The sequence below is a fragment of the Rana temporaria genome, chromosome 3 (assembly GCF_905171775.1).
Source record: "Rana temporaria chromosome 3, aRanTem1.1, whole genome shotgun sequence".
In the NCBI taxonomy this organism is placed as follows: domain Eukaryota; kingdom Metazoa; phylum Chordata; class Amphibia; order Anura; family Ranidae; genus Rana; species Rana temporaria.
Window position 1 is genome coordinate 103236345 of NC_053491.1, and position 17226 is coordinate 103253570.

At 44.6% G+C, this 17226-nt stretch overlaps 1 protein-coding gene across 3 annotated transcripts in view; it reads right to left on the reverse strand.

Moving 5' to 3' along the window:
- ARSA (arylsulfatase A) overlaps window positions 1-11909 on the reverse strand; it is a 55554-nt gene extending 43645 nt beyond the window's left edge. Inside the window, exon 1 of one of the 3 annotated variants that reach the window (XM_040343138.1) lies at window positions 11748-11909. Coding sequence is in view for 1 of the 3 variants with exons in the window: in XM_040343141.1 (XP_040199075.1) it covers window positions 11748-11767 (20 nt within the window). In the remaining 2 variants the exon portion in view is untranslated. Of the gene's footprint in view, window positions 1-11745 lie in introns of all 3 variants that reach the window. The other 2 variants (XM_040343140.1, XM_040343141.1) reach the window with 2 other exon arrangements.
- Window positions 11910-17226: the final 5317 nt, after the last annotated feature.

The following is a 17226-nucleotide window of genomic DNA, read 5'->3' on the forward strand; positions in this document are numbered from 1 at the left end:
CACATTTTTCTTTCTGCTCAGAACCCGTCTTTTGTGTATTTTTTTTCTAACTTTAAAGACTTCTCTTCAAATACATATATACCTACGTGTGCAGGGCCACATGGGCTGACAAAGAGGTGCTTTTACAGTCATAAAAAAACACAGAACACCTGTATACGTGAATTGTTTTTTGCGCCATGTGCATAAGGCTTTAATGCAAATAAATGAAAGAATCATGGGCACTAATCATCTGTGTTGTTGCAATTGCAGCAAAAATAATACAATCACCTTTGACTTTGTACTAAAATCATATAAGATGTTTTGGACAATAGTTTTTTTTAAGGAAATCCAATATAAGATCCATTGTATAATGGGTGATGGGTGTAATTTAAATAGCTTTCTTTCCTTTTATCTTCTCACGACCATATCCTGTCAGCTGAGTGTGAAATATACAGGGTATTGTAGTTTTTTAAGACAAGGAAATGGCCCTGACCACCAGTCTTAGAGGATGTGCCTCTTGCATTGGTTGCCATAGCTCATTCGCATTTGTCTCCTGTTGATGTTCTTACCTAATTACAGTGAATAACTACTTTGCCTTGTTTAACCCCCTCCACTCATTTAATGTACTTTTATTTGTGGTCTGTGTAAAACAGTTGTAGAGCTCGCCCCTTGGGGAGTAGTTATTGAAGTGCTTGTAGCGGAAGTTTTACACGCGTGATCAATGTGTGCAATTAAACCTCAGCAGCAGAAGTATGTGGAGCATTGGCAGTGGGGGAGGGTGCTATGCTTTTTGCTCTCCTCAGCTTTATTACGTGAGGGGCATGTGCCTCTGATATTCTGTTGGATAAGCTAAAATCTTATATCTATTTTCCATTTTGTATTGTACGTACAAATTTGTATTTTAAAGGTTGTAAGATAAAGGCACAGCATTGTAGAACCTGTAGTTTCTCATTACTACATTATATATACCACTTTATCTATATCTGTATATTTCGTTTATTTATACATAACTAAGCAGGCACCAGCTTTGGAACCTCATGCAATCCTCATTATGAAGCACGATTTATTTTATGTCAAATAAAAAAGTCTCCTGAATTTTAGTTTAGTTTTACTTTGTGGACTTCTCGGTCTGTGAGTTTGGGAGGATTAACTATGACATGTCTCTGGCAAAAATGTGCCAGTTTCCTCTCTTTTGTGAATGAAGGCAGCAATGGGAATCTAGCAGTGGGCTGATTACACAATGATTTTATTATTTTCTCACCCCCTTGTTCTTTGTCTTATGACTTGAGATTGTGTTTTGATAGTCATTAAATATTCAGATTTATTTATACAGTGTTTGTTGCTTCATCTCAATGTATGCTGGAATTTTAGCCTGTCAAGTGTTTTGGTAAAAAAATTACAGATTTGTATTTATTAAAAAAAGATAGTTGCCCATATACGTTTGAAAATCTTTGAATAAAGAGTTATTTGAACTCAAAAAAGATTGCTGCAAAACTCGTTCTTTTAGTCACGACCTGGTCTGAAACTCCGTGACCGCGCCCGCGGGACCCGATCGCGGCCGGTGTCCCGCGATCGGTCACCGGAGCTGAAGAACGGGGAGAGGTGTTTGTAAACACACTTTCCCTGTTCTTCGTTGTGGCAGTGTCATTGATCGTCTGTTCCCTGATATAGGAAAAGACGATCAATGACGTCACACGTCCAGCCCCGGCCCCCTACAGTTAGAAACACATGTGAGGTTACACTTAACCCCTACATCACCCCCTAGTGGTTAACTCCTAAACTGCAATTGTCATTTTCACAGTAAACAATGCATTTTTATGGGAGGAAATGCAACTCCCATATGGGTGGGAATCGGATGCCGCTTAGGAAATATAATACAGTGTGACGTGGTGGGCGGGTATCACCTTTGATAACGTCCATTCGACGAAACGCGTCAGGTGACCAGCCGCCATAACGTCACACGCATCACGCTAGAGACAGCTTCCGGGTAAGGAAACGCCGAGCGGTGGAGCGCAAACGGACATCACGCTCCACGCTCATCACTGGATTTGTATCCCGTTTTAACTTTTCTGCTGGAACGATTATATATATTTTTTAAAATAAATTTCCATTTTTCTGGGATTACTACCCTATGAGGACTCATTTCTTTTTTCCTCTCATGACCATCACCCTGAACATGAAATGAGACCGCCACCATCCGCTGAGGACCCCTAGACAGAACAGCTGGTAAGCGAACAACACCTGCCCACTGACCCCTAAGGCTCTACACCCCCCTAAGGGGACTACTATCTGGTGAGTGGGGACACAAGTGGGGGGGAGCGTAGATTCCATTTGATCTCTACAGCTGGGAAATGAGGCCATCACCTATTGGAATACAAGAATTTGTACACTCATCGCATACTGCACGGGGGACTTATATAATTATCTATCTACTTATAATAGCTTTATATATATATATTTTTAAGCATTTTGGAGGCTTCACTTTACTAAGTGTATAGATACTGGAACTGCTGCTCACATGAATTGTACTTTGGAATGATCCCACAGGGTATATCTAAATCCTCTAACTAAAGGCTGTTCTGAGGGCATCACCTATATTGAGATTGCCTTAACCCAGAGCACACTTAGGAGGATACATAGTATACCTGCACTTATTTTATATTTCATATTTAGTTTTTTCTTTCAGTTTTTTTTTTCAGTTATATGTTTTTTTTTTTGTGCAGATGCAATATAGAACCTATTACAAATATATGCTGACACCTACTCACGCTAACAGAAGCCTCACTGGCACACCTAGAGGGTAAATTAGCCCCAGGTTCACATACACTGCGCACCATCATTTGCTGTTTTTCTTTAAATCCACTGGAGGGCTTAAACTTACTTTATATTCACATTCTTGTGTATCACCAACACGCATTATAAGGGGACCTAACCCAAGTGGAGGTTTTTCTATATAAGCCTACCGCACACAGGCACCCCACACTTTTATCACGCACCTATCATCAGAACGGTTGGAGTAAATACAAGGACCCAGTTATAACACAACCAAGTAGCGCCACTACCCTGCTCATTTATTTCACTGCAAGGTCCTTAACCTGCATAATGGTCCGGGTCTTAAGTGGTTAAGATTGTGCACACTCATGGAATGGCACCTAACTTCGGTACCTAAAAATCTCCACAGGCGACGTTTTTTTTTTTTACAGGTTACCAGTTTAGAGTTACAGAGGAGGTCTAGTGCTAGAATTATTGCTCTCGCTTTAACGCACGCGGCAATACCTCACATGTCCGGTTTGAATGGCGTTTACATATGTGGGTGGGACTTACATTTTAACACTTAAAAAAAAAAAATATGTGATCACTTTTATTCCTATTACAAGGTATGTAAACATCCCTTGTAATAGGAATAGTGTGTGACAGGTCCTCTTTATGGAAAGATGTGGGGTCAATAATAATAATAATTTTTTTACTGATCCCATGCTTTCAGCCGCGATTGCGGCTTTGTTTACTTCCGGGTACCCGGGCGTGACGTCATAACGTCGTGCCCGGGCCTCCGACGGTCATAGAGATGACCGGTGACCATCTGGTCACCAGACATCTGTATGCTCTTCATTCAGCGGCGGCCAATTCGTTTTCCGGGCCTCCGATGGCCCGGGAGAGCCTGGAGAAGCACCAGATGGCGGCGGGAGGGGGGATGTCCTGTCCCGCCGCCTGTAAGAACGATCAAGCGGCGGAACTGCCACTATGATCATTCTTATGGTGCGCAGAATCGCTGGCTGAAAAAAAAGGATATCTGAATGATACCTGTAGTTGCAGGCATCATTCAGATATCCCCCACTGAAGTCCAAGACGTCATATGACATCCTACGGTATGGAAGTGGTTAATGTCATCCCAGTCTTAGTCCATAGGGTACAATATTGAGTTGGCCCTCCCTTTGCAGCCAAAACAGCTTCAACTCTTCTGGGAAGGCTGTCCACAAGGTTTAGGACTGTGTCTATGGGAATGTTTGACCATTCTTCCAGAAGCGCATTTGTGAGGTCAGCACACATGTGGACGAGAAGACCTAGCTCGCAGTCTCCGCTTTAATTCATTCCAAAGGTGTTTTATCAGGTTGCGGTTAGGACTCTTTGCAGGCCAGTCAAGTTCCTCCACCCAAAACTCGCTCATCCATGTCTTTATGGACCTTCCTTTGTGCACTGGTGCACAGTCATGTTGGAACAGGAATGGGCTTTTCCAAAACTGTTCACACAATGTTGGGAGCAGGAAATTGTTCAAAATGTCTTGGTATGCTGATGCCTTAAAGCGGTTGTAAACCCCAAAAATGTAAATAAAAACCTGCAAGACAAAGGCATAATGAGCTAACATACTAGCTCATTATGAATTACCGAAAACCAGTCAGTATCTAGTGTGATCACCATTAACCTCACGCAGTGCAGCACATCTCCTTTGTATAGAGTTGATCAGGTTGATTGTGGCCTGTGGAATATTGGTCCATTCCTCTTCAATGGCTGTGCGAAGTTGCTGGATATTGGCATATACGCCGATCCAGAGCATACCAAACATGCTCAATGGGTGACATGTCCAGTGAGTATGCTGGCCATGCAAGAACTGGGATATTTTTAGCTTCCAGAAATTATGTACAGATCCTTACAACATGGGGCCGTGCATTATCATGCTGCAACATGAGGTGATGGTTGTGGATGAATGACACAACAATGGGCCCTTAGGATCTCGTTGCGGTATCTCTGTGCATTCACAATGGCATCAATAAAATGCACCTGTGTTCGTTGTCCATACCATATGCTTGCCCATACCATAACCCACCACCACCATGGACCACTCGATCCACAATGTTGACATCAGCAAACCGCTCACCAACACAACGCCATACACACTGTCTGCCCTGTACAGTGAAAATTTCATCCGTGAAGAGAACACCTCTCCAAAGTGCCAGATGCCATTAAATGTGAGCATTTGCCCACTCAAGTCGGTTACAACGATGAACTGCAGTCAGGTCGAGACCCTGATGAGGACAACAAGCATGCAGATGAGCTTCCCTGAGATGGTTTCTGACAGTTTGTTCAGAATTTTTTTAGTTATGCAAACCGATTCTTGCAGCAGCTGTCCGGGTGGCTGGCCTCAGACGATCTTGGAGGTGAAGATGCTGGATGTGTAGGTGCTGGGCTGGTGTGGTTACACGTGGTCTGCAGTTGTGAGGCCGGTTGGATTTACTAGCAAATTCTCTGAAACCCCTTTGGAGATGGCTTATGGTAGAGAAATTCAAGGGGTTGTAAAGGTAAAAGTTTTTTTCACCTTAATGCATCCATGCATTAAGGTGAAAAAACTTCAGACAATACCTGCCCCCCGTTATACTTACTGTACCTGGCCCCTCGAAGGTCCCGCGCTCGGCCCTGACATCCTCTTCGCCGCTCAGCCTGGCCATTGATTGGCTAGAGCAGATGGATTGAAAGCAGCGCAGCCATTGGCTGGTGCTGCTGTCTATCACAACCAATGATGTGGCGCGCCGGGGGCAGGGCCAAGTGATACAGTGAGTGGCTATAGCCGCTCGCTGTATCAGGGGAGCGCGCCCGCAAGGACTCCACACCATGCAAGCTCGCTCGCATGAATGTGTGGAGTTCTTGTGGGGAGGACCAGAGACAGTCGCCGAGGGACCCCAGAAAACGAGCTGCACAGTGGAGGTAAGTGCTGTCTAATCAGCATATTGATATGCCACATCTGTGAGGTGGATGGATTATCTCGGCAAAGGAGAAGTGCTCACTAACATAGATTACAGATTTGCGAACAATATTTGAGAAAAATAGGTCTTTTGTGTACATAGAAAAAGTCATAGATCTTTGAGTTCAGCTCATGATAAATAGGGACAAACACAAAAGTGTTGCGTTTATAATTTTGCTCAGTGTACTGTATATGTAATAGAGAAGAAAAATATATCTATTGAAAAATGTTTTAAAAATATATGCATAGTCTGTTACCAACCCATGTGCAGGTTCTATCCTATGGTAGGGTCGATACATAGACAATCTGCTCCTAATTTGGGACGTTCCTCTCTTGATTGTGCCTCCTTTGTATCTTGGGTTAACGATAATTCCCTTCAATTGGAATTTAGTTCTGACAGCCATAATGATACTATTAATTTCTTAGAAATAACATTAATGGAAGATGCTGTCCAGGGTATCGTAACTACCCACACATATCTCAAGGAGTGTGCGGGTGTAACGGTCAGGGGTTAACACCGTTTACGATATTCCATTCCACCAACCCAAGACAGCTTATCCGATACTCCACAATCCAGCAGACAGGACCCATTGGATTCCCCAGAATAACGAGACACAAGCTCTGTTCTCTGGTTCCAAACTAATGACACTTTAATGGTAAACTTAGATTATTTTTATACAGTTAGAAGCCCCAAGAAACAATGTCTTAACTCCACCCACAACATGGCACAATGGATGCTCAATACACATTCCTTTAGATAATGACATTCAGATAATCTACATGAACTAATTACTAATCATTACCCAGACGTTCTGACTCCTCGATAAGTTATTCTCACCTGCTACACAATACACATTCCTTTGTAGACGTAAGTCAGACGTCTGACCTTTAGAAGGTGCTAAGTCACAACACATATCATCAATAGAACTTCACACAATGAAAGGTTCTTGAGAGGTAGACTTAATTAGCACAGTAGACAATAGAATGCAATCACAGCAAGCTTTCATCATTACAGCCAGGTAGCTGGAGGCGATTAACATCAATTAACATCTTAACAGTAGCAGACTTAATTAGCACCTCAACAGTTTATGTTCCACATTGAAGGAGACACTCTCCTATTGACCTGTTGTGGTCAGAATTAACAACTTGTAATATTTCAAGATATCCTGCAATACATGAATCATCATTACTGTCCCATCTCATGTAATTCATGATATAATTTTTAGTCATCCTATGCCTCTATTGGACATAGGATGACCCTAGACCCAAGAGTCATTAGTGAAGCTGGCACAGGAGTACCCCGCATCCTTCAAAAGTCTCTGGGTATCACGGGCCATTCCATTACATCTCTCCCCTTTCGGTAGGAGACTAACACAGGAGGCGACCCCAGACGGGTTGACTCCAAAGTTAGTCCATAGTTCCATTCCTCCAATGCTGGTATCCATACAGTACCCCAAATAAATTGCTCCAAACAGAGCATTACTCACCCAGCTAACCTCTGCCTCTCTCAGAGAACATGCCTGCCGCTGGGGAGAGGCCTGGACCGGCCCTTCTCCCTGGAGTCCTTTCAGCCGCTGGAGAGAAGACAGGGTGACTGGGCTCAGTTCATCATGCTGTTGGGGATCTGGGCCAACTGCCCCCCATCCCTGGGGTATACAAGTGGAGACTGAAGTCCCATCCACTTCCACAGGAACTCCCTCTCCTGTTAGTTGAGAGCAGAGGCCCGTGGCACTCTGCTCTGTTGCCAGCTCTTCTGCTGGGTTGCTGTGACTTCTGCTGCTGCAGCACCTCTTTTATGTAGCCAAGTTGCATCCACAGCCGCTATAACCAGGTCTATGATCTCCGATGGAGGATTAGGACCATACTGTGCCAGTCCTCATTTAACAGCCCGATCAAAACTTTCTTCCTCGGGTGTCCTGTCTGTTACGCTGGACCTTTCAGCTCTATCCATTTTGACAAGTTCTGCGATAATGTCCCTTTTCTTACGGTTGCTGGCCGGTCTGCCCCGGTTCTCCAGCAAGTCCTTGAGGGAAGAGAGCTTCAGCCGTTCATACTGTGTCTCCATTGTCCTGTGTCCTTGTAGCTGTTCTTCTGGCGATGGAATCATCCCACTGCTAGCCAACAATTGTAACGGTCAGGAGTTAACACCGTTTACGATATTCCATTCCACCAACCCAAGACAGCTTATCCGACACTCCACAATCCAGCAGACAGGACCCATTGGATTCCCCAGAATAACGAGACAAAAGCTCTGTTCTCTGGTTCCAAACGAATGACACTTTAATGGTAAACTTAGGTTATTTTTATACAGTTAGAAGCCCCAGGAAACAATGGCTTAACTCCACCCACAACATGACACAATGGGTGCTCAATACACATTCCTTTAGATAATGACATTCAGATAATCTACATGACCTAATTACTAATCATTACCCAGACGTTCTGACTCCACGATAAGTTATTCTCACCTGCTACACAATACACATTCCTTTGTAGACGTAAGTCAGACATCTGACCTTTAGAGGGTGCTAGGTCACAACACATATTATCATCAATAGAACTTCACACAATGAAAAGTTCTTGAGAGGCAGACTTAATTAGCACAGTAGACAATAGAATGCAATCACAGCAAGCTTTCATCATTACAGCCAGGTAGCTGGAGGCGATTAACATCAATTAACATCTTAACAGTAGCAGACTTAATTAGCACCTCTACAGTCTATGTTCCACATTGAAGGAAACACTCTCCTATTGACCTGTTGTGGTCAGAATGAACAACTTGTAATATTTCAAGATATCCTGCAATACATGAATCATCATTACTGTCCCATCTCATGTAATTCATGATATAATTTCTCAGTCATCCTATGCCCCTATTGGACATAGGATGACCCTAGACCCAAGAGTCATTAGTGAAGCTGGCACAGGAGTACCCCGCATCCTTCAAAAGTCTCTGGGTATCACGGGCCATTCCATTACAGCGGGTAATTCGCTACTTTTGGCTTCAAGTTGTCATCTCGCACACACCAAACGATCGATACCGATAGGGGAGTTTACTAGGGCCAGATGCAACTGCTCTACTGAAGAAGCTTTTGAAAAAGAATGTAATACTATTACATCAAGGCTTCAGTCACAGCAATATGACACATGGAATGTTGCTAGAGCAGCCCGTCTGGGCTCAGAGAAAAATAGACATACCCTTCTGGAGAATGGCCGTGGGAGAGTTAAAACTAGTAAAGTTGAGGTGAATACCAGGGAGAGGAGTCCGGTCACATTTGTTACTGCCTTCTCCTTGGACTTCAACAAAATTAAAAATATTATACAAATACATTTACCCATACTCTTCACAGATAATGATTTGGCAACAATTATTACGACAGGCTGTAGATTTTCAAGCCGTTGTGCCAAAACATTAGGTAATATTCTGTCTCCCAGTCTCTTTGAGTCTGGCAGACACAATAAAACCTGACTTAGCACTGTGGGATCGTACATTTGTGGTAACAACACATGTCGCTTTTGCAGTAGACACTCAAGACAGCATAGGACAGTTGATTTGTGTACCACTGGACAAGAATTTTCCATCCGTGATTATATAAATTGGGGCACGGACAACGAGGTCTATGCTGTGGGGTGCAGCAAAGCAATAAACAATATGTAGGCTGTACTTCTAGACCAGGGGGCTCCAAACTATGGCCATCCTGTTCAAGAACTACAATTACCATCATGCCTAGTCATGTCTGTGAATGTCAGAGTTTTACAATGCCTCATGGGACGTGTAGTTCCGCAACAGCTGGAGGGCCGTAGTTTGGAGATCCCTGTTCTAGACCATTAAGAGCAAGAGTTAGTGAACATTTCCTTGGGGCATCTTATAACAGTGCCAAAAATCAAATGCAAACATTTTAAGTAAGAACATGGTGGGAATATGTCATCTTTTTATTTTATAGGTTTGGAAAGAGTTAAAACATTTTCTCGCGGTGAGGATACACACCGCCAACTTTTGTTACGTGAGGTTTGGTGGATTTTCAATCTCCAAACGAGAATACCGAAAGGAATGAATCACCGTTATGATGCAGATCTGTTTCTCAAATAGTTTTCCCCTTTATTTTTTGATGTATGTGTATTTGCATATTACTATGCATATATTTTTAAAACATTTTTCTATGGATGTATTTCTCTTCTCTATTACATATACCGTATATGTTCATTTTATTATTCACATGTGTGCTGTGAACAAGGCTTACCGTCGAAACGTGGCTGCCACTGTCTGTGTACTCACTGGTATGGCAAAATAAAATAATTGAGGACTATGGAGTTGCCAGCTGTCTTTTCTCGATGGATATTTATATGCAACTATAGTATATTATCATATCTTGGTCATATATTGGTATAGGTCAGAGCATCATATCAAACCAAGTACAATCATATACAGTATATGTTAGAAACATGCCTCATGTGTGGTATATAGCAATGGTCAAAAATAATAACGCAAACAAATTAAAGCGCAGACTGCAAGCCAGGCCTTCTCGTCCAAAATCAGAGCCGGACCTACCAAATACGCTTCTGGAAGAATGGTCAAACATTCCCATAGACACACTCCTAAACCATGTGGACAGCCTTACCAGAAAAGTTGAAGTTGTTATAGCTGCCCTACGGACTAAGACTGGGATGCTAGTAAAGTTCAGATGCATGTAAAGGCAGGTGTTCCAATACTTTTGGTAACATAGTGTACTTACAACCGGCTGCATCTAAAATCTTTGTTACCCATGGTAGCCACTTATTGTTTTCTGTACCAGTACTGTTGTCTTCATAACCCAATGTGCTTTAACTGACCCATGCTGTAGACTCTGTGTGCCAGTTAGGCCCCGTACACACGGTCGGTTTGGTCCGATGAGAATGAATCGAAGTTCATTTTCATCGGACCAAACCAACCGTGTGTATAGGCCATCGGTCTGGTTTCCTTCGGTCCAAAATTTCTAAACATGCTTCAAAACCGAACCGGTGGACCGCTGCCCGATCGGACCAAACCGATGGTTAGTACAGAAAAGCATCGGTTCAAAATCCGCGCATGCTCAGAATCAAGTCGACGCATGCTTGGAAGCATTGAACTTCGTTTTTTTCAGCACGTCGTGTGTTTTACGTCACTGCATTCTGACCCGCTCGGATTTTGAACTGATGGTGTGTACACACCTCAGACCATCAGGCCACTTCTGCGGTGAACCGATGAAAATGGTCCGTCCGACCATTCCCATCGGTTCGGTCCGACCGTGTGTACAAGGCCTTACTTGCATTATGCCCCTTGAATAACTTCAGATCAGACAAGGACAACGTTTCAAATACCGCATTTATCGGCGTATACCGCGCACTATTTTGCCCTGAAAATCAGGGCAAAATCGTGGGTGCGCGATATACGCCGATACCCGCTTTCCCGCCACGAGTTTGAATACTGCGCTCGCATATACCGAGCGCAGTACACTCGTGAATCTTCGGGCAGTCTCGGCACCTCTCGCACTGACGTCCTGTACGTACAGGACGTCAGCGCGACAGTTGCCGAGCCTGCCCGAAGCTTCACGAGTGTACTGCGCTCGGTATATGCCGGCGCGGTATTCAAACTCGTGGCGGGAAGGACGCGAGGAGGCCGCGAGGACGCCGCAGAAGGACGCCGGACCCCCTGAAGAGGACACCGGACCCGCCGAAGAGGACACCGGACCCGCCAAAGAGGACACCTGACCCGCCGCAGAAGGACACCGGACCCGCCGAAGAGGACACCCGAAGCCGCAGAAGGACGCCGGACCCGACGAGGCCGCCGATGGACGCCGCGCAAGACACCAAAACTGTAAGTACAAAAAAACAAAAAAACGTTTTTTCCACAGTAATTCGGGCCACTTTGGGGGTGCGCGGTATACGCGGGAGCGCGTTATACCGCGATAAATACGGTACTTTGCCAGAAACTCTCAGCATAACAGTTCCAAAACAAAGTGCACAGTTTTTTTCCTAAACTAATCCCTAACTCAGGCTTGTTGCTGCCCCAGCGTACCTGCACAGGCAAGAGTCCATACAAGTCAGAGTCCACAGTGGCAGATCTTCAGAACTGGTATCTTCACAGAGGACTGTCGGTTGCAGCAATCCCTCTTCTCTCTTCTATGTAAGCAGCTGGAGATTACATACTGTGGCTTGTCTGTGTCTTTCCTTGTCATGCAGACTGCGAGACTGGTCAGAGCCCTCCCCCCTTTATTATCAGCCTAAGGATAGATCTCAGCAGAAAATGTGGTTAACCAGGTTAATGTTTTCCCTCCTGGCTGTGGCAGAAGCTGTCTCACTACCCAACATTTCAACCTGCTTACATACAGCCATAAACATTTACATCACCAATTTGTGTATCTTAATAAAAAATTGTACAAAAATATGTATGCAAAAAAACAAAAAACAGAATGCAACCAACACAACTGGCTTTATGTATTGGTAATATTGCATGACTGAAAATGTAACCTGATGATGCTTATAAATAAAAATATTGAACAATATGATTTTGTGGGGGGGAGAGCCAAACATTATTTTTATATTGTTTTACTAAGCAGTTAAAGGCTCCATACATTCAGCCACTCTCCTGGTGTCATGACAATAGCTTGATAATGTAGCACAAGCACACAAACAGGGTTTCAACAAATTTTTTAGACAGGGGACATTTTGAGAGACCTGTGTCCTGGTTTACTTAGCTAAAATCCAGACATCCCCAAACAAAGGGCACACCCCTGTATGTCTTCCTTCCTATGGCTTACCAGTACTGTAGGTACTAGCATCCACCTAGTACTGTAGGTACTAGACTCCAGGTATGGAATCCGATGTCTACCAGGTATGGAATCCGATGTCTACCAGGTATGGAATTCGATGTCTACCAGGTATGGAATTCGATGCTAAGCATTCTCTGAATGGTGCCCGTGTCCAGCGGCTGTCACAGGACCTGGAAGCAAGTGGAGACCACTGGAGTAATGGTGTCTACTACAGTAATTTCCAGCTTCCAAGGGCATTGGTCAGGTATGATATGCGCAGGTTACATTTGTCCAAGCTGGACCACTGTTACTATGTATAAAATATCCATATCCAAATCATTCTTTAAAGATCTTCGAAAAAGACAAGGAGATATAATTTGTGTCTGAAGGAAAAGAGAGATTGGGTATTAACCCAAAAACAGAAATGTATTTTGTTGCAGCTTACCAACTCTTTGATGTGGCGACTGTATATTATGTTGCAGCTTACTAATTCTTAGGTGTGATAGCTGTTTTCAAATGGAAAAGCTAGTCATCTTCCCCAACTGTCCCTGTGAATGAAATGGCCCAATAAAAAAGCATTTTACAATAACAGCCAACCTAATGAAAGTCCCTATCCATACTGTAACTACCACTGTTTGTCATTTAGGCCTCTCTTCCTTAGCTGAAGTACCAGCTCAGGTATGGGTAGACAGGCTTGGTACTTCAGGTGAGGCAGTCGCAGCAATTTATGGGGAGGAGGCTGCAATTGATGGGACAGTCGCTGCAATTGATGGGACAGTCGCTGCAATTGATGGGACAGTCGCTGCAATTGATGGGACAGTCGCTGCAATTGATGGGATAGTCACTGCAATTGATAGGGGCAGAGGCTGCAATTGATAGGGGCAGAGGCTGCAATTGATAGGGGCAGAGGCTGCAATTGATAGGGGCAGAGGCTGCTATTGATAGGGGCAGACGCTGCTATTGATAGGGGCAGACGCTGCTATTGATAGGGGCAGGCGCTGCTATTGATAGGGGCAGAGGCTGCTATTGATAGGGACAGAGGCTGCAATTGATGGGACAGTCGCTGCAATTGATAGGGGCAGAGGCTGCAATTGATAGGGGCAGAGGCTGCTATTGATAGGGGCAGGCGCTGCTATTGATAGGGGCAGGCGCTGCTATTGATAGGGGCAGGCGCTGCTATTGATAGGGGCAGGCGCTGCTATTGATAGCGGCAGAGGCTGCTATTGATAGGGGCAGAGGCTGCAATTGATGGGGCAGAGGCTGCAATTGATAGGGGCAGAGGCTGCTATTGATAGGGGCAGGCGCTGCTATTGATAGGGGCAGGCGCTGCTATTGATAGGGGCAGGCGCTGCTATTGATAGGGGCAGAGGCTGCTATTGATAGGGGCAGAGGCTGCAATTGATAGGGGCAGAGGCTGCAATTGATAGGGGCAGGCGCTGCTATTGATAGGGGCAGGCGCTGCTATTGATAGGGGCAGGCGCTGCTATTGATAGGGGCAGGCGCTGATATTGATAGGGGCAGGCGCTGCTATTGATAGGGGCAGAGGCTGCTATTGATAGGGGCAGAGGCTGCTATTGATAGGGGCAAAGGTTGCTATTGATGGGGACAGGCGCTGGCTGCAAGTGATAGGGAGAGAGGCTGCATTTGATAGGGAGAGAGGCTGCATTTGATGTGACTCAGGGCTGCATGTAAGGAGGGACTCTGCTGTGGGCACCTGATGTAAGGAGGGACTCCGCTGGGGACACGTGATGTAAGGAGGGACTCCGCTGGGGACACTTGATAGCATCTGGTGGCAGGCGACACGCTCGGGGCTCCCACTGATTCTGCATTATGATGAGTTGAATGGTTTCATTTTATATTACAATGTAATAATAGAAATAATGTACTTCAATCATCCTGACACCATAACAACCATGGTGCCGGGATGATTGAAGTATCTTTATCTGCTGATTGTTAAACTTTCTAGAATGCACATATTTCTATTGTAGTTTAGGACCTGGGCCTGCTGTCCCTCTCTCTCCCTCCATCCCTCGTTCATCTCAGATGCTAACCACACCACCTTAGAGCTATGCCCACTATTTTGATGAAACCACGCCCATTTCCACCAAGTGGGAGGGGTCAAAAAGGTAGGGCAGGGTCTGGCGCCCCCCCCCCCCCCCGTCCTAAAACCTCACTAGCCGCCACTGTTCCATCAGATATCCGATCATGTGTACGAGGCTTAACAGTTTTAGAGACCCTGTATGTTCAAGTAAAAGGTTGGTATCATTGTATTCAAATGCAAGGCCAGTTATTTGAATGAGTAAAAAGTGCATTTCTTTTCAATACAGTTAATTAATAGCCACCTCCCAGAAGATATGAATTAGAGAACCCAAATCAGTTCTACATCTCCAACAAGGAACTTGAGAATACATTTGGCTGAAGGCTACTAGTGTTCAGAACAACTTCTGTCCTGTGTTGACAATGCCAGATAAAATTCCCGGCCAAACTGAACTAATTGTTTACTTTTCTTTCATTAGCAAATACCATCTTTATTTTGTAGTTTACTAAAAGAAAAGAAATCTGGATTTCTCAAGGCCAAACCAAAACCCAAAACAAAAAATGTAATATATTGCAGCTTACCGATTATTAGATGTGGTGGCTGCATTTGTTTTCTATTTTTAGACTTTTCTCCCTCTGTTTTCACCTGGTGATCTGGCTAGTATCACACCTCTTGTATTAGAGTGTTCGCACTCTGGATGGAGGAGAACAGGGGGCACATTTGGACAGCAGCATTGTCAGTCTGCTGGGAGGGGAGTGTTAGATGGGCTAGCAAATTTAAATACACTAACAAACTGAAGCCAGATTCCAGCTCACACTACAGTTACAGCAACAGTTTTTTTTTTAATCATTTGAGATTAAGGTGTTACATAAATAAATAAAAGCTGATCACTGTACAGTAAGGACCCCTGTCAGTGGTATATGGATTCTCTCAACACATTTTCAGGACAGTTTGTTCTATTGAAAAACAACAAACCGGGAGCTGCGGTGGGTCAACGCGATTGGCACTGCGCTGACAAGCCATTCACCTCTGCAGCTAGAGGTTCGGATCCCGGTCTCGGCTACATGTGAATTGAGTTTGGTGGTCTCAGCCCGGCTCCCGGTGGGTGCGCTATGCGAGGTAAGCCTGCGCTTAGTACGCCCACCCCCCTCCCACAAAAACCACCACACTTACACGCACTGGAAATTGGGTTAACATGCACGCACTTTGACCACGCGGTCTCTAAAAAGAGAGGCGAAGGACTAACGGGCTGGTTGAGCAGGCTAGATCCTCTCACTCCCTTATAGGGAGTCCCTCTGCCCCGTTGGGGCATGGAGAAAGGTGGCAGATTGCCTCTGGGGGAGGCCTGCCTACTCCCAACTCCTTCAATCCGGCTCCTCTCTCGAGTACACACACAACATACACTTTAAGAAAAAAAAAACAACTGGCTGGATCACCAGATGAAAAAAAAGAAAATGAATGCAGCCATCTGATCTAAGAGGTGGTAAGCTCTAATAAAATAAATGTTTGCTTTTGAGTTTAATACACTTTAAAGAGGAAGTAAAAAACAAGGAAAAACCTAATCCTGCAAGAGAAAGGCATCATGAGCTAGCTAATACTAGGGGAAAAGGTTACTGCTGAGGGGCAGTGACAAGGCGAACTTTTAAGGCAAGACGGGAACAAAAGATTTAGAAAAAATATAATTTTAATTACAAAAAATAGTAAGATACATGAAAACCATATAGAGTATACATTCAATTGCAAAATATCCTTTCGTCTACGCGTTTCGCCTTTTGGCTTCCTCAGGACGAGGTAGGAGAATTTTGACAGTGAGACATTAAGCATTTCATTTATCTGGAATGAAACATAATGGATTATAACATTTGACAGACAATAGCTTTAATTGTTAAAACAATAATAGTAAGCATATAAACAGGGTCTCCGCAAATACCAGAATGATCGTCAGCCATCCATTGCATCGAAGACGTTTAAAATCGCAGGTGTACCATCAGTAATTTATATGCAACTTCTAGAAAAGCTTGTACAGCTTAAACAGCTTTGGTGCAATAGATGGCTGGGATCAGCAATTTTTATCGGTACTGCGACCTTATGGTGGACACTTCGGACACTTTTGACACATTTTGGGACCATTGCCATTTTATAGCGATCAGTGCTACAAAAATGCATTGATTACTGTAAAAATGTCACTGGCAGGGAAGGGGTTAACACTAGGGGGTGATCAAGGGGTTAATTACATTGTATGAACATACGATCAGTCAATACTCCCCCTGAAAGAATCTGGAGCTGTGTGTTTACTAAGGATAAGGTCCGGCGTGTTCGCATAGAACACGTGCAGAGCCCGCCAGGAAGAGTGCACGGCGCTGCGCTAATAACAGCCAGTGAGACATTTCACGATCCCTGCAGCCGAGCATCGGGACAATGTCTCCCTGGCTGTGATTAGCACAGCGCCGTGCTCACTTCCTGGCGGGCTCTGCACGTGTTCTATGCGAACACGCCGGAGTTAATCCTTAGTGTTTACACAGCTCCCGGTTCTCCCTCTGTAACGAGCAATCGCGGGTGCCCGGCGGTGATCGCGCCCGCCGGGCACTCGCATCGGCACCAGGGGCGAGCAGGGGGCGCGTGCGTGCCCCTAGTGGCCGCAATGCATAATCAAGTAATACTATGTGATTTTGCGCAGCCGAGCCGACCTGTCGCCATAAAACTACGGT